Genomic DNA, 19,618 nt, shown 5'->3' on the forward strand with positions numbered 1-19,618 from the left:
GGGGCCAAAAGAATATGCAAAATTTGAGCTCAATTGCTGCTGTTTTCAAATTCAGTTGCAAGATTGAACCCACTTAATATAAAATCCACTACAAGTGCTGGCAGAACCAATCGCACACAACTTAAAAGACTAATCAGGCTGGGGACAAAACATTATTACTGTTTGAATTATTTCATACACTTTGAATAATTAAGCTATCATAAGCATTTGCATTTTAAACATAATTGAGATACGACCTGTTGGTATCGAACATCTTCAGATACTTGGTAGATATAAGTTTAATACAGTTTTGTTAAATGATGATTTAAAAGTGCTTCTAAAGGCCTTCTTAAATAAAGTTACATTAATTTTAATTTTAAAAATTATATACGACCAAAATGTATATTGATGATGTACTGCTCATTACCGCCATTTTTATTTTATTTTATGATATCGGTTGGCGGACGAAATGGGCCACCGGACGGTAAGTGATCACCATCGCCCAAAGATATTGGCGCTATAAGAAATATTAAGTATTCCTAACGTCGCCAATGCGCCATCAATCTTGAGAACTAAGATGTTATGTCCCTTGTGCCTGTAGTTACACTGGCTCACCTCACCCTTCAAACCGGAACACAACAATACTGAGTACTGCTGCTTGACGGTAGAATATCTGATAAGTGGGTGGTACCTACCCAGACGGGCTTGCAAAGCCCTACCAACAGGGTCCCTTAGTCTTACAATCAGATGTGCTAATAAGGCAATCATCCGAGCTTAGACATTGGAAAACGGCTTTACGTGCCGAGGCGTAACAGTGTTAACACCATAAAATGCCAATGACTTTTGATTGGCCCGGGGTTTGAACCTAGGACGTCAAGATGTAAAACCTTAGAAACTAGCGGCCGGAACAACGATGCAGTCAAATGCTATACGTGTGAACACACAACTGCGGGAGACACTAACCCTCTTTGAGTGAGCTATAGTCGGTTCGAAAATAGAATCAACACTGTTTAAAATTATATAGGTACGTATGTATGTGTTTAACTTAATACTTGTCCGTATGTTTTTGAATCTGAACGGAACCGGTTACAGTTTAAACAAATATTTAACTTCGGCCATCGATTCGAATCATCCGTTTCGCCATTAGCGTAAATTGTTATCAAAGAAACATACATGACATAGGTAAAACTAAAAGGCGGCGTATACACTTGGGAATTCGGTAATGGTTTTTTAAACTACTTCCGGCTTCGACTTGACATGTTTCTCGAAGTTCCAGATTCTTATTATTAAATCCATTCTATAATAACAAGAGTCAACATGTCTCTTAATCAAAATATACTTTATTCAAGTGGGCACTTGGATGAACTTTTAAATCGTCATTTTTCAATTTAATTTGGGTAAGGCTTCTACCGATTCGGAATGTAGATTCTACACTAAAAAACCGGTAAGATACTCAGTAATTATTATTTTTATTCCATCGTACACATTCATTTAGTAAACATATATAATTAAATTTAAGTGTCTTGTATGAAAATTAACGAATTCTAATGTCAAGCTCTTTATCGTCTATGCAATCTTGTACAGTATAATATGGCTGCTTTAGTAATATTTTTTTAATAAGGAATGTTTGAAAGCAACTATAGTGTGAAATTGGCTTTAAGGGAAGGTGTATTAATAGCGTTTAATGGTAACACCCGAGGTGCCATAATAGTTGAACCGGTGGGCGGCGGGCGGCGGATGGAAGAATTTTGATTGAGTTCGTAACAAACGACACACGAAGATTTATCGATTCTACAGTGTGACGTAACTACGCGTAACTGCTGGGAATTGTGTAACACTCAGGCCTCAGTTAACCAGTGCTCGGTGCACGCGACTATGTTCACATAGAGTCCAAATTAATTAATAATCTTATCTGAAATCTACATATTTAAGATCGAAAATTTTATTCAGGTATGTAGCAGGTAAAGTGAACCTATTCGTCGGTGGATTGCCGTAAACATTTAGTTGTCAGATTATGGATTAAAAGTCAGAGACCCTAACCAACATAGCCTTTATCGTTTTCGTTTGTAGACAAGGCCGTTGTGTATTTGATTTGACCAAGAATTGACCAATATACCTAATTAATTAAATACAATTTAGACAAAAGCAAAGTTTCATATCGCATCAACAATTGTCAAATGTACTTTGTCTAAGCCTATTGTATGAAAGATCGGGGGATTCGGTTTGAATTACGCCTAGAATTCTAGTATCCTAAGTATCGTAAGCAAATCGAATCGTTTCTTGAATGTAGTAACCGAATCCCCAAAAAGGCTGGCACGAGTTTCGAAGATTATTTTTCATCAGTTTCGGAAATGTCAGAAACGAATTAAACTCGCCCGTCAGGCGGCGCGTTGTTTTGACGTCAGCCTCGCTTTCAGATGTTACAACGACACCAAAGAAATAATTAACATGTTATGAAATATCTCCTAAAATCTGTTACTCAAAATTAATTATGTTTTGAATACAATTTGTGAAAACAAATTAATATAATTATAAAACTGATTGACAATGTAGTACACTACGCCGACGATGGCAGTGACGCCGCTTCATTAAAAGATTCATCCACAGCGACTGAGATAAAGATTTACACCATCAAAGTGCGCGGCACCACGTGGAGATCGGAGCGTGATTGAAGCGCTTCGTGCAGCTGGCGGAAGCGAATTTGAACTGTGAAGCTGCCCAACTAACGGTGCGGCATCCACATCGGCGAGTTTTTAACAATATGCAGTGTTTATACTTGTAGGTACAAGATTATTGTCAGTATTGGCAATGTATGTGTCTGTATACTATTTGTAATACGGTTATTCAGGGACCCGTTACACAAAAAAAATCAAAACATGATCAAGATTCGTGGTCAGAAAGCTTGAAAGGCTGTCACAGGATGACAATTTCTCGATTTTTTTTGTAAAGCCAATATTTTTTTTTAATTATTTATAAATATTTGTTTTCTTATTTTTCTGATAACCCCCATCAATTGCCCGATCGCCCATTGCCGGCTTGACGTTGATTTCTGGGACACCTGTATAATAGTACGTAGTTATTCAAAACAAAAATAAATATATTTTATATCGAAAATTAAATTGATCAAGCGTACGGGTTTTATGCCTTTAGAGCAGTGGACCATTTTGGCAATTTTCGTCTGATAGCGCACTGGTGGGCTACATTTTAATGCACTAACAAATTGACCGCAAGTTAACCGTTAATAAACGTTAATATAAATATTGTGAGCGACACTACCGCGCGAGATATTAAATAAGTAATTGTATGTTTGTGTGTATAAATAATTGCAGCACTCGCCCTAATGTTTTCTTTATTCAATTTTCGATTAACCTAACTCAAAGGTTGTCTGCGAGAAACCGCTAGGAAGCGATAACACCGGATTCTGTATTGCATATTATGTTTCTATGACTCTACTAGTTATGGGATGAGGATTATAAATGATTATCCTAGCAATTTAAGATTCGCGCAGGTTTTAATAAGAAAAGTTTAATTTGAATATAAATATTTGCGATCTGTTTTTTGGTATAAAGATAATAAGTATTATATCAAGTGGTATATTATACCGAGTGATCTAGAGTATTGTGAGCTATCGCCGTCCGTGGTTTCATAAAAGCCATTGGATTGTGTTTTATAATTGAATGTTCCCGGGGGGATAATCAAGACTATGGTCAAGTAAAAAGGGATAAATCAAAAACGAACGTTTTCATTTGTAACAGGAAGCCGAACTAATTGACCACCTGATCACCACCGCTTATACGCATTCGATCCTCAATCAATGTAAACCAGTGCTGCAATCAATGCGCCGCCAGCATGCGATGTAAGTTCCTCTGTATCGTTCCACTGGCTCACTTCACTTTTCTTTTCGATCTCGCCGATAACAAATCCTTGTGAGGTTTCGTGCGTGTTACAACAGCAGCGTGGTCGAAATAGCTCTAAGCCTTTTCGTTGAGGAGGCTTTTGAAAACAAAAGATAGCAAGATCTAAAATGGATCATATTTATTTATTTATTTATTTTATTTGCAGTTTCATGCTCACACATACAATTAAACTTTAGTTTACACGAAATAAACCCTGCTAGGGCATAGCAAATGTTAGAGAGATGGACGTTCTATCACAATTTTATCTGTCAGATATTCCTCGAGTGTGTAATAGCATTTTTTTTTAAGAATTTCTTTTAACTTATGCTTATTTTTTTTTAATTTTCTTATTTTTTTTTTATTCTATCCATGCGCCCATAGCGTTTGACGATTATTATATGCCGTGCGAGGTGAAATACAAATGAAAAATGGAATCGTATCCGTTCGGCTGTCACGCCAACACGCCGAGTGACCTAGAGTGCGTACGTGACGGATTTCTAGTGCGCGCGTATGATTGTTCGCAGTTTCCACAGTAAGTCATTGTTTCGAGCCTATAAAAAACTAGTTGCTTATTCGTTATGATATATTCGCTAATTGCACTTAAAAGGATCACAAACACTTGAGTCAGGAGTTATATCTGAGAGGCTAATGGCTTGTGTGTATGTTGTATGATGCGTAATCTCGTTAAACTTGTTAGTTTCGTTTTAGACACATTTTTAATGCACTTACGTAAGACTTAAGATGTATATTAATGAGTGGATTGGTGTACTGTATTCTTTTTTAATGTTTTTTAACGAAAAACCAAATATTAAATTAAATCATTTAAGAGATTATATGACCCCGCTGTTCCAAGGTGGATTGGTGAATTGACATTAATCATTAATCGGATTTAAACCCAAACCACCGAACTACCTCGACTTTTAGTCTCTCAGATTCGAAAGCTTTATTTGACTGTCGAACGTGCAGCAGTTCACACTCGTGTGTCTGTGTGTGTGCGTCTTTAGATCAACAAAATTGCTAATTAGCGTGGGTTCTTTTAAAATTTGAGTTCATTTATTCAAGTTTAATTTATTACACGTGTGTAAACATTTTAATAATATCGTCGTCAGTGTTGATAACAACAAAACGGTGGAATCAACAACAATAACACAACACCACGTTGTAGTACGTGTATTTACATAGTATGGGCTTCTTCCTTCCCAAACAATTTTTTTTACAAGATTCATTGGAAGAAAATAAACAACGAACAATAATTAAGACCACGCTCCCTTTGAGTAGATGTACTGACATACGAGTATGTGTAAAGAGAAGTTCCCAAAATGATCCACCAGACGGTACCAGCGTTCTTCATACAGACAAATAGATAAATAAGCATGTTATGATGTGAACATATTTATTACAAGTGAAGTAAATTACGCTGCACGTTATCTTGCGCCGAACGCGACAGACGCAGTTACTTTAAAACATCCATCTAAACTTATTACCCCAAAGTTCAAAGGTGAACTAGATTACTTGAAATACAGTAAGAGCCATTACGGCTATGTCCCGGATTATTTATAGTCTCCCTGGAATCCCACGGGATCATCGGTTTAGCGGTTAGGAGTTCACTAACAGTACCGCTCTCGGAGATCTCGTTAATAGCCGTTACCACTTAATGTGGACGGCAATCGCTGATAGATTTGCCACTTCGTTGACATTGTTGACGTGCCTCTTAGAATCGAGACTCTGTATTAGAGGTTACCATCTTATAGTCATTAATTCTACCGCCAAACAGTCAAACGTTTTATAGCCGAGTTCTGGTATTAGCCCTTTTGTCGGTGTATATATATATATATATCGGCGCATTGTCGATATAAGAAGTGGTTTACATTTCTGAGTGTCATTGTCAATGGGCGAAGATGACGTCTTCCCAATAGCAGCAAAAAATGGTTACAGAGACACAACAGCAGCTAATCTTCACACGTCTCGACCTTACTTAGATACCACCTGGATGGGGTCCACAGATGCTCACAACTCGAAAACATCTGTATTATCTTCATGTTTTTTTTCCGTAAAGCTCAAAAGTTTAATCTTTAAAGTGACCAGGCTGACCTCCAATTAATAGCCGATATTGAAATAAAACTATTTTTAATGGATTTAACCGCCGTACAACTTTCTTCTACGTTTTAAATGATAGCGATACGCGGTCCGCGTAACCTGTATTTAAACGTGACGACAACGATCTGAATCAAAATAAATTGTATTCAAACAAACTCTTACAAGCAAGTCTGAATCGCCATTTGACAAGCCATCGTAAGCTACCTCTAGCTATCGAGTTGATATATCGTACATTGCTCGAAAGGATCTAAAAACCACATTGACAATAATTAATTTTGCGATTCGGTATTTAATAACAAAACAGCTCGCAGAAAGATAAATCTCCGACTGTTTACTGTCCGCGGAGTAACTCACTGTGACAGTAAACACGTAACTAACGCTACTAGAGTTACAGAGAAAGTCCGATTATTGTACAGTCGGACGCAGTACTTGTATTACAATGCGCGTTCAATTAATTCTTGCTTTTAATTGCTTCATGTTCAAGCACCACTAAATTTTTGACGTGCTTAATTTGTGTTTATAATTCATCTCGTGCTCGGCGGTGAAGGAAAACATTCCTCAATCCGCATTGGAGCAGCTTGGTGGAATATGCTCCAAACCTTCTCTCAAAGGGATGGGAGATCTTAGCCCAGCAGTGGGAAAATTACAGGCTGTTAATGTTGCTTAAAAAAGAGTTACATGTTCAAGAATAGGAGACACGTGTTTTTCGGTTGAAATTCGTGCGACATATAAACTCAGTTGAAAAACACTGACTTTGGTTGACGTGTAACTTAACTTCATATCGTTTCTCGGTGGTGAACGACATCATCATGTGTCGAATGAAATGATCTGCCATCAATTCGATGATGGCATCATAGAATAGAACTCAGACGTTCGCCCTCCAGTGAGACATTATCGGTTTTTTACTTTTCTTAATTTATATCTTACAATTTACTCGTTAAAAAAAACGAATTTATCTTATAACAGGCTTAAAGTATGATAAAAGCTCATTGAACACATACACAAACCAAACCTCATACATCGGGTCCGAAAATACGCAGCACACGAACAAGTACTACCAACTACTTCTACTTACTCCTTTAAAGACATAAATGGGTGCTCATAGTATACGTATGCGTTCGTTAGTAAACAAGCTTACATTCAATACGAGAGTACTTAACGCGCTCACGGTTCATAATCTAGGGCATTAAACGTTATAATTACGCAGTAAATAACATGTAAATAGTCTTAGCTTTTGAGTCGATTGCACACTTTCGTATTTATAACGTAAGTAGGATCTAAATCTCGTATCGACTGTCCGCCGTGACACACAGACACAGTGACTAACCCCAGTTACAAACAGTACGGCTCGCGATATCGCGTTACGACGGCATCGACTGAGCACTGAGCACTGAGCACCGACACTCGACTATTATTCGATTGACTGTTTATTTACAAAACTTTGTTTAACGTTACCTGGTAATATGCAATCATGCAGATACTTTTTCTCAGAAGAGCAAGTTTTGGAGATCACCGATCCGAATCACTCGTATATTCTTGTAGATAATTGCCCGATAATAACACGATCCATTATTTACCGTGCCAATGTAATCCATCAACTATTAACAGATATGAAATTATAAGCATTGGCTATCTATAATTATGACCTAAGATCAGTATTTTGTTGATAGAGAGTGTCATTTCATTAGGTCTAAAATGTACCACTAGATGGCGCTGTATCATATAACAGCTAAACTGAATCGCGCTGGCCAGATTTTCGTGCGACGAATGACACCGGCCCGTCGCACCAGACCGAGTCAAGACCTTACTTCATAGGATCATTTCTATAGTAAGCTCTTCACGAGATCAACATACTACGTGTGATCGTACCAGTCGCGAAGATGAGACGTGGCGCGGCGTCCTGAGCGTGAGGCGGGCGACGGCTTTGGCCGGCAGCCCTCGATGATCGTTCACTCCTCCCTCTCGGGAGAGGAGCGTGGGGCGCTGTCGCTGTCTGAGCGGCTTAATCCAAAACATATCATAATCTAAAACTAAAATTCAATAATCGCAAGAGTTTAATAACTTGTGTTATTATTACATGAACTAAAAATAAGTAGCAAGTACCAACGCAACATAAAGACTTTCCGTTTGCATACGGTACAGAGAACGTTTTTGGGCAATGGTATACGCATATATAATAAGATACCGGGAAATGTAACCAATTTACCATTTACGAAATTTAAATAGTTTATTAAAACTAAATTAATAAATAAGTCTTATTATTCATTAAATTAGTACTTTTTAGAAAAAAACGCCTGGATTTAGGCTGGGGTTCCATCACAGGACACTAATTTTTGTAAAAAAAACAGCATTGTAAATCTGTATATTTGAAAAGAGCAACTATGCGAGTTTCTTGCCGTTTCTTCTCGCTGGAGGCTGCTTTCCGAAACGGTGGTAGTTCTTTTAATATCGACGATTCAAAAACGCTTCATTATGAAGTTTACTTGATTTGATTTTGATTTGACGTCTTCGGAAATTAAACACTAAACTAAAACGTACTAAACTTTTCAAAGGTGATCATTTTTCTCTTGCCTTTCTCTATGTTCCAAGTTATCCTGGTATCCTCGACAGCGTGCGCTTAAGCATGGTGGTGACACTGTCTCTCATCAAAAAAATCACTGCTTTTTTGAACGCGCCTGTACTTTATCTTCAGCGAGTTTCACAGAAAGTTTTTGGCTACTAAATATCATATACTACAATCAACATGTTACGTACAGCCACGTCAGGCTGCTAGTTCACTCTATTACATGTTTTAGAATTATCTTCTTACAGCATCCGAAAATCCTTAAATTCCCAGTCAAACTGGTAGACGTAGTCCTACTGCGTATATATACCGATTGTCGTGAATTGAAGTTCATAAAAACTTCTCGATGATAAAATGTTAACTTAACGTTGATCTGCACAAGTGTGTCGAAGTAAATTAACCTCAAATAGATACATGAAATCAATTTTTATATATATGACTAACTTAATTAACACTGATAATAATACTGTTATGTAATTTATCGTTGCAAGTTAATCATACTTTATGTTATAATAAGATAAAAATTAAACGAACTGTGTACAATTCCAACATCGAAATTCGAACGCCAACTCGTCCGGTGAGAAACCGAAGAAGCCATCACTTCATAATGAGATGCAAAACAAACAACTATCAGAGCTGGTTCTTATCACAGACACCAGATTCATATGATTGTCATTCTAGTTCAATGAGTCCCTTGACCCTGTAGAATTAATGTGTCGTTAACGGGTATACGAATCATGAAATTTTCCGATACTAAATAATTTTGGAAAGCCAAGAAAAGAGGGCACATTTCAAACTTGTTTAACGATGGCAAGTCAGTTTTAAAAATGCTTTGTAAACTGTAAGTCTCAATAATATTAACTTCTTTTAAAGTTTATAAAGAGAAACTTTCCAGCCGTAGGTACATAATATTTACTTTTGATTAACTTTACTCGCAATATCCAATGAGGTAATGTAAAGTAAACGATGACATCTTAGTCTCTTTATTCTTCAATACTTAGCGATACACTTTAAAATTGTCTATTATTGTTAGCGAACTGCCGAGCATGATCATCTGCATGGATTTTGGAATAATTTTCTGTGAATTCGTGTATACTAACTAATTCTGGAATATTTTGATTTTTTTCCAAGATTAAATGTGTAAATAATGTTCATTTAAAAGAAGCACTGCTTTAATCTCATTTGTAGATATTTAATTACGACACAGCAGAGCTTTAAGCTCCACAGTTTTACGCCAAGTTTTTAGATGATGGTCGTAATACAACCCGCATATTGCTCTCAAATTGTTCCGTCCATTAAAGTTTTACAAAGTTCACCGTTTACAACGATTCCCGAATAACACAATTTTATTTAATTACGAATTACCGCCATAGTTTTTAATTTAATCAATCAAAACACTACAAAATGATTCGTCATTATTTCTACTATCAATTAAAATCACATTTTTGATAAGATCTAAACGATGTATATACATATAAATGCTAGTTGTACGTACGTTCACACACTCAGAGTCTAGCTGCCCCCCATATATTACGGCTCGTTAAACTCTTACTCCTGACCAAGATATCCTAATGACAACTGTTATCTGAATGGTGATTATGGCCATTGGTCGGATATTACTCTTGTAACTCGATCAATTCCCACTCTCAAATATTTGTCCGTTTTGTAATTTGTCACTTTCAATTAATGAGGAACTTAAGTTTATAGGGCAGGTGGTAATTCAAGTTTTTGGAATACATTTATAATTGAATCAGATTAAAAGATTATCAATTTACTTTACAACGTGAATGCTCGAAGCACATAATATTTAACTTAAATAAACATTACACGTTAATTTAAATTTAATTAAGATTTTCCATTCAAAGATTAATCGACATGATTTGAAAAAGTAAATGAACGTCATTATTAATGGAGTCATATGAAAAGTTGCAATAATAAGAAGGTGTTGAAAATGGGGTGTTTCAGGTACAGTTAAATATAACACGTGTGAAATTACAAATATTTCCAGAACTAATAGTTTATAAAGAATGCCATAAACAAAGGCCTCTTTTGGCCGTAACATTTCGTAAACAGGGGAGTAATTAATTAAATTTCTCAAGTAGTGCAATTCGTAACGTTTCAATATTTAACGCTAGCTTATCTAAATGTATTTTTATTTCGTCGTTCACTTGTCAGCGGAGGGTATTAGCATGATATTAATCTAGACTGCAGTGCTCATTGGCCTAGAAACTAGTCAGGTGCGAGTGGCAAAAATACCAAGTTGACTGGCGCTAGGCCAATGTCCGACATCGATCCTGTCCCAGAATGTTCATTGTTCAGTAGTTAGTTGGGTAACATTGGAAATACCAGTTACGGCACGCGGGTAAGCTTACGTAAAGTAATTAGACTCGTACTTAAGATAAGTTCTTAAGTCGGATTCAGATTTCAAATTAATACTGTGGTATCTCATGATCTTCTTACTCGATGGCTTAATTAAGATTTAAGATTTTCATAATAATATATTTCTAAATTTGGAAGAAATGTTAAGTTTTAGGTAATTATGAACAGCATTGAAACACCCATACATATATAATAAAAAATCATATCATGTTACTGGTTCAAGTTTAATTAAAGTTTAACTTAGATTGCTTTGGTATAAATCTATTTAAGTTACAAACAATATGGATATATTTTGATATAGTAAAAAAGAATACTATTGTTATAATCGACACCAATTGTTTATTCTTCCTAACTTAACGCGGAACCCAATATAAGAAAGTGATAAAGTTATTGATTTGAATTATTCCAATGATTGTCAAAAAAATTAAATATTGTTAAACCATCCAAAGATCTATAACTATTTAGACGATATAATAGCCGTGAGTTAGGGGACAGTGGTAGTGGAGCCGATAAATGCTAGGCAGTGGAGTAAGCGCGCTGAATGGAGTTACGTGATTGATTGTGATACCTGCTTACGAGTCGCAAATAATGTGAAAATAATAGAGTGTGAACTGTCCGTGGTTGGCGGAGAGGCGGATTGTCTATTTGCACAAAAACATACGTTGTGCGGTTAGCGACTCAAAGGCGGAGTTTGATTTATAGAGCGGTGAACACTACGAGCGGAATTACCGTATGACGAGAAGACGAATGCCGTTTTTTCGAATAAGTGGAAAAATAAATTCAAGATAGAACGTACCTACTCTACTCCTACTACTTAAGCTTACTGGCATATACAATACATGTAAAGTGGCTCGACACAATCTGGATAATGTTCTTAAACTTACCTAGATTACATACCGGAAATGCCTAGCTAGGTTCATAGTTCTGATACCGTCCGCTAAGTTCTTTTACCATACACTAAGCCCCTACGACTAGAACTGATTAATAGCATCCTAACCAACATAGTGGTTACCGTCTGTCGACTAATACGAACATTTACAAGGTCTCGTTCGCACTAGGAGCGGAGGTCTCTGATTGCGTCTGATTTGTCATGATAACGGCATTAGAACACGGAGTATCCGTAATTACTGTAACGAAGTGCGATAATTGATCAGCTTTGTGGGTCAGTCCTAACGAGTTGACTTTCACGAGAAAAATATGGAAATATAAGGGCAGAGTTAGTCTAAATACGTAATTAAATTTTGATAAGTGATAACAATATGGAGTTAACCAAGCAAAGTTAAAATCTAAATCAAAATCTTTATTTAATATAGAAGCGTTAAACTCGTTTATTGTTAGTCAAAAATCCATGCTCGTCCGCCAACATACGCCATAAAAAAAATCTACGATCGGAAGAGAAGAACTTGAGCAGAACCCCATCTAGTTGTTGCATGTTTAATATAATCTTGTATTGTGTAATATTAAAGGAACCGCAAACCAGAAATCCGCAGACCTCCTATAACCCTCAGCATGCAACGTGACACGAAAACTTTTCCGCGTTCAAATTATCCGGAAGGACGAATCGACGAACGAAAAATTTCTTTCAAAAATATCTATATATCTATATTTTCTGAATATATATTTGTTGTCTGAATATTGTGAAGCAACTTTAAGTGTATCCACATATTTAAAAACATGTCTAAAGGAGTCTCAAGCACCAATATTATAAAAATTCCGAGCAGCACTTTTTGCAGGATTAAAACAGTTTAAAAATCTATAGCGTTACCTCATAGCAAATTGCAAGCCAATACTATGAAAGTAACCAAAGTATACTAATCGGGAATAGTTGTCTAATTTTCCAACCGCGTATTCTGCCGTCTGTCAGGGATGAAATGTAGTAAATTCTCAAATAATTTGTAAATGATAAACATATTTCTGAACGGAGATAAATATTAATCGTAGGAAGAACTTCTGAGTGATCGTAGTCAAGCGAGGAAGATCAGATATTTGTGAAAACAATGCAATAAGTTTCATAGTAAGTGGAGATAATTTGTATCTCCTTTAAGATATTTCTTACTGAAACAATACAACTAATTATAATACTATCGTGTATTAATGATCTTTATTACTTGTTACTTAAGGCCGGTTTTCGCTTCCACTTATATCATGATTGGATTACCGTACAGGGCATACAGTGTGTTTCACAAGTGTTATATACTGCAGCTCATTGCTCGTAAACTCTGTCCGCTCTCAGGAAATGTAATAACGTTGTAATTATTATTCGTTTCTTCTCGACCAGCTTATGGAGATCGCTGGTGTTGATGAAAAACACTTGAGTTTATATCCTGAACCTTACATGAACATAGAATCATTACTAATTCTTTTTTGTATAGGTTTGCAATTGTGCTTTTTAAGAGACCTGTCAAATAACAGAGGACTATTTTTTCACTTAACTGTTAATTTATATGACTTTGGGACATTATGGAACATTATTTTAAGTTTATTCTCCGAATCGATGAATTATTTTTTCGCTTTGTCAGGAGTGAAAATGGATTCATTTGATGCAATTGATAGACTTTCATAAATAAAATACATAAGCAAATATATTTAACCCAATACGAATTATTCGATGCTATTTAAAGACGTACAATCCTGTTACCTGATCACATCTTGCGCTTAGGCAGTATTATAAATACTATTATTTTACTCTCATTTGTAATGGCCGCCGCACCAATAAATCTAAGCGACGGTTGAACAGTGCCCTTTGTACAAATATTTGTAACGTATTAGTTGAACATGTCGCGATATGGTTAATGGCGGCCGCGTTGATTTACCGAGCCATCGGCCGCTACCTCTGACGTGTTTGTGGGACGATCCGGAGTTCGGGTTGTATCGTTTAATGGCTGATGAATTTGTGAGTTGGTTCTTTAGCCAGATTTCACTGCGTCTATTTCTTTCTTTGGTTTCATAGTTTTAAAGATTCAATTTTCAAAGATTATTATTTATTTAGGACACCTATAAATTTTAGGTCACAATTTGTATACTGTTCATGTCAGTAAAGACATGATTATATCACGACACTGTATACCATAAAGCCAGCTGCAGTTAATATCTTAACTTTTCGAATCTTAAGCAACAATGATTTCATTATTTAGATGTGAAAAACTTAAACATAAAGTTTTATACACAAATGACAATTCGGAGGTTTTACGCTTTGCCGCATATTACAGTTGATAAAATCTATATAATTATGTAAAAGGTAAAATCCAATTTGACTAATTATTTATTAACACACGATCTAAACTATAAGAAATAGAGATTTGAAATTTGCAAAACAACTTCGTTTTGCAAGACTAAGTCTAAGAAATGATAATGCAAAATATTGATCTAAAATTTCTTTTTTCATTTAGTCAATCCGCTTAAATATACTTTAGGATTAAGACATAATTTGACATGATTTTAGGTTTCGATAAACGTGTTACGAAAATAACAATTTATTGTTAACTTTACGCGAGAGAATTTTCTTCGTTTACTGCTTATGTTCGGAATACAGGATCCTGACACTGACCGTCTGCTTGCACAGTTAGACAGATGATCCGTTTACTCGCTTGTATACTTACCATTTATATACGATTTAAGGGTCTCTTAAATATTTAATAACGCCAATGCGCCGTTACACACATAAATTATGTTTATATATTCAACAAACATTTCTATAAAGCAACATCTATTTCATTGATTGTAAGTTCAATTGATAAACGCATCGAAACAGATTACATCCTACCTAACGGGTTGTCTCAGATGAAATATGGACCACGATGCTGCGCACTAAAGGGTTATAAACGATTATCAATCAGACGTGTTTAGGTCGAGAATTATCTTGTAATGAAAACGGGTCGCAATTGGCATCGAATGTAGTATAAACATTTTTAAACTAGATATACTTTCTACCATTGTGACAATTCCCATCAAGCTTTGTTCTCCTACCAAATTTGGAAGGGATCTGAAATCTAAATAGCCATAGACCACCGAAGTAGTTTAGTTAATTAATAGAGAAACAGACTGATATTATTAAAAAAAAGAAAACTACTGTTTTCAACGTTAATGTACACAGCATCAGTCGCAATGTAAACGAATGTACAACACAATTGCAGTATGGATTTTATTTACAGTATCAGTAGGAACTATATAGTTTTATTTGTATTTTTCCGTCGCAAAAGCATATCACTGGCACCAGAGCCCCGAGCTTCAGAATTGAGTTCGCGTCCTCCGAGTGCGGCGCCAAGACACGTAAATACAAGTTACCGTGTACAATATTATTACGACGACACCGTCGTTCATCAAAGGCCTCTGCCTCATCTATTATAGTTATTAAGCCCGCCTGTGACCGTGGCTCAGCCGCTACCGGTTGTAAACGACAGCCACTACTCATAAATGTATGAACTACGAGCCAGTGATGTGAAACGTTTGTAGGTACTTTTATAAAAGTTATGTTACATACGGACACTGTTTAGAGATCCGTCGAACGTTGATTGTTTTGTTTTTTCAGTTTCTACTGTTAAGAAGTCGCCATTGTCATTGATTACAAAGTATAAATCATTCGATACGACATTCTACATAAGAGATCAAGTGAAGCTTAAATTAATTCGTTTTTTGTTTTCAATTCCTTTAATCCATCTTTATTTATGATTTATTTTCAATTTATTTATACGTTTTACATAGTCTAAGTCTTTCAGATTGGGATGTAGGGAACTTGCTGCTCCAATGCGGGTTTGTGGACGTTCGTCAGGATTTCGTCCGACACATGCAGGTTTCCTCGCGATGTTTTCCTACACCGAGCACGCGATGAATTGTTATCACAAATTAAGTACTTCAAATCATGGGAGTGCTCGCCCAGATTAAAACACGCAATACAACTCAGATACATGTCTTCTCACCACGGCGCCACCTCGCCTCACATTTTTGTTTATGCTTTAACAATTCGACTAATTTCCACAAAACGTCTCTACAAGTAGTTCAGATGCCTCAAGTTAATTTGTTGAAATTTTTCACAATTTTGAATGTAATAACGACTTATCTATTAAAATCAAAATGCCAAATGTACGGAACCCGACGGACGAGGCGAGCTGTTCCTCGACATAACTTCACACGAACTAAACTCATAAATATCAGTTACATTGGATTCCGATGCTTTAACGACCTTTTAAGTTTTAAATTAAATAATTTTTCGCTTCTTAATGTTTATTATTTCTAAATATAATAATGTGGACATTAATAAGTTGCTGGACGCCGGTGTGTGTTACGGTGCGAGTATTTATCGATTAAACTTTAATTAACGGTTTCAGTGATATATGTATTTAATAACGTCATACATTTAAGACATTAGATTGCGTTAGATATATTTATTATATTCGATGCTATATCCGTTTGTTATTTTAACGCATTGGTATAGACATATGGGTTATATGTTTTGTATAAATTAATGGAAAAGTTATCTTGAATGAATTCATTAAATTGGAATTCTAAGATTTGTTCCAAAGTTTCTTGTAGTGCCTGGAGGGGGTGCCCATACACCGGCTATTATTCCATATATCAATACTGTGTCTGGTTGTACCCCTATTGGAAAAGTTATTCAGCCATTGTAATCACAGGCACAAGAGACGAAATGTTCTCATTCCCATAGTTTATTTTATGCAATGTTACTCTACGGACCGAGGTGAACATTTACCATAAGGAGGCCTAAATAAATTTGGAAAAAAATCTTCAGAGATACTCTCGGTGAATCAATAATCTCATGAATGCTAATAGTAAGCGTCACTGTTCCGCGTCCACAAAGAGTCATTAGTCCGTTCGAATCGCCAGTGACGTCTTCTGATACGTCGGAGTGCCTCCAGACAGGTAAAGCGATAAATATAAAAAAAACATACATCACCCTATAAAGCAACCCCTTCGTAATTTAGCCGACTCCCTTATCGGGTCAATAAATTAGACTAATAAAATCGCACCGACATTGTCTGTTTAATAGCCGTTTTGTCACAAATATAGTGATAAATCAAGCGGCCGCCACCCCCCCCTGTAAATCTAAATAAAAGTAAGTCCACGACCGGCCCGCGGTGCCGCGCCGGTGGTGCGCCAACCGGCACGTTTGAAGTGCGGCTGCACGCAGACCGTCGTGCGTACCGTCAGACAATGTGATTATTCACGTTTCGAATGCAATGCCAGTAAATTTGCGATAATTGTGACGTCACTATTAAGTGCTGGTTTGGAGCACGCCGCCTGAAACAAATTTGCGAGTGAGATGCGAACGGCGATATTGTTCTCTTAAAGAGAAACCGATAATAATCGTTAATGTTTCTTCAAAATGATGACCAGCTACAATATAAAAATATTGATTGCATCATTCTATGTGATCCATAGAATGATGCAATCAATTTTTTATTAATATAAGCATAAATATTTAAAGTATTAATGGTATTATGTCTTTTCGCACGTTACGTAGAAAAGTTTGAAGTGTTGATATTAATGACACTCGGCGTAATGATACCTTTATGATATTTGCGCGTATAGTGTACTTTTATTGTCCCTAAATTTATAAAGGCCTTTGGATATTCAAAATCAACTAATTTATCCAAGTCGCAAACACGACGGTCGCATTTAAACTCGTGGAGCTTTCTAGAATAATCACCCGGTCTGTGAATGGAACCGCACACCAGAAATACTCCGCAGACCTCCCACCGACTGTTTTTGAAAACAATCCAAAATTGGAACAAAAACCTTGGCAAGCAACTTGAGACGAAAACTTTTCCGCGTTCAAATTATCCGGAAGGAAGAACCGGCGACAGTTGAAGCGATCTATTAATAACCTTTTGTCTGAGCTAAGAATAAATCCGGCAACTCACTCCTCCACGTCGATATAGTTTTATAGTTATGAATGATTGGAAACGAACATTCATTTATACCACAATTGAGGCTTTGCTCTTTACAAACCCTACGCGTCTTGAACATTCTATGGACTTCTAATCTCAAATATTGTAAAATTGTTTTTTAGAATAAGTGCGCCGGTTATTACAAGCACAATGGACATAAAATCTTAGATCTCAAGGTTGACGGCCGTGGACCGTGTGAGAGATGGCTTACAGAAGGCGATGGTGTTAACTAATCACCAGCTCTAACCTATGTTCGTTATATGAAAATATTGTATTTTCGAATTGTTCTCAAAAAGTAAATTGTATGTTAAAAACTCTATGTTCAATGTCGACTGCTCAGCGCTATCAGAGCGAAGCCGGCTCAATCGCAGCTAAATTGTTTTAAACTTTAATATCTACCGATTAAGAATGTTCGTTTACTACAGCTGATAATAAAATGATCTCACTGTTAATATTGATGCTGATTACAATAAACGTGACTACGAGCGCAACAATTTGTGAAATTAAATATGAAATGTTAGTGCTAGCTTTACCCGGTGTAGTCGTGAATAGTCAATTTGAGATTCCAATTAAGAGCTAAATTATTAGACGAGGGGTGTTCACGAAACGACCGTAGTCACCTATACAAGGACTGTTTACTTTATAAAGTGTTACAAGTATACGATACTTTTGTTATTATGCGAGGTAAAATTTTTCGCAATATTGAATATTATGCTACGTCTTAGCAGTAGATTTAGAGCTTCTTCGTCAATGGGTCAAGTTGCTGGTGCCGACTCCGTGAAAGTCGTGTGTCTAATCCTATCCCCTGGTTTATTGTCGTTCCCAATCCTACCACAGGTTATACGTTTAATTTAAACATACATTCATATTGAATATTATAAATTGAATGAATAATTCCTGCTAAAAATTACGTTATTTGTTTATGAAAATATTTTAGAAGTTAAATGAGTTGTATTAAAACCATCGCTGTTACCATTTCAGCAACCAGAAGAACTGATGAAGGCCGTGAAGCTCACGTCTCGTGAGCGTCGCTTCATCAAGTTCGCGAGCGTGGAGTACGGAGGACAGCTGTACATGACGCCACAGGATTTCCTGGAATCCGTCGTGGAGCAAGAACCGAGACGTAAGCTTTTCCTATTCATTTAATGAAGCTGTGATTATACAACAATTTGTCATTTGTCAAATTCAGCCTCCTCTCCTAAGTCATGCGGAATGCATTTGCCGGTGGAATTTCTCGCTGCCATACCGACTGTTGAGTAGTTAACTGCTGATAGTATTGATAGAGGGCTTAACGCAGACATTTCTTAGTTCGCTGTTATGTACGCGCCCGTTTTCGGATTTTGTTAAATATTCTCTATAAAATAACAACAAGATAATTAATTGTACACCGAAGGTTAACATCAATATTTGTTACTCAGAAAAATAAAAAATAAATTCTTTTTTCATACTGAAAACACTTAACATTAAACGAGTTCAGGAAATTATACTACTCTGCATTTCGAACACATCAGTCGACCTTTTGATTTCTTCTATTAATAATAGAATAAAAATATCGTAAAACAAAAAAAAATGGAATCACTCTTGAATTGAACTGCATGTGACACTTCCATAACAATCTCAGTTTTATCTAAACTTATTTCAGCACGTTTGAAGCGGCGCGTCCTCACGACCAAGGAGATCGAGCAACTGCGAGACCAGGTACCTCCTTTGAAGAAAGGCTCCTCGCAGATGTTCCGCAGCATGAGGGATAGAGGCGAGCTATATTTGTTTATTAAATACCTTACTTTAGACTTCTGTTT

The 19,618-nt window shown here is 36.3% G+C and overlaps 1 protein-coding gene and 1 non-coding gene across 4 annotated transcripts in view; both read left to right on the forward strand.

Moving 5' to 3' along the window:
* Nucleotides 1–19,618, forward strand: part of LOC113403785 (calcium uptake protein 3, mitochondrial) — a 73,640-nt gene that overhangs the window by 48,998 nt on the left and 5,024 nt on the right. For all 3 annotated transcript variants that reach the window (XM_026644378.2, XM_026644379.2, XM_026644380.2), the window contains exons 2-3: nucleotides 18,801–18,942; nucleotides 19,462–19,572. In XM_026644378.2, the coding sequence (XP_026500163.2) occupies nucleotides 18,801–18,942; nucleotides 19,462–19,572 (253 nt within the window). The remainder of the gene's footprint in view (nucleotides 1–18,800; nucleotides 18,943–19,461; nucleotides 19,573–19,618) is intronic.
* Nucleotides 7,771–7,974, forward strand: LOC113403856 (small nucleolar RNA U3). Its single transcript, XR_003369337.2, has one exon. It is a non-coding gene; the product is annotated as a small nucleolar RNA U3 (small nucleolar RNA).

This window comes from Vanessa tameamea, chromosome 20 (assembly GCF_037043105.1).
Source record: "Vanessa tameamea isolate UH-Manoa-2023 chromosome 20, ilVanTame1 primary haplotype, whole genome shotgun sequence".
Lineage (NCBI taxonomy): Eukaryota > Metazoa > Arthropoda > Insecta > Lepidoptera > Nymphalidae > Vanessa > Vanessa tameamea.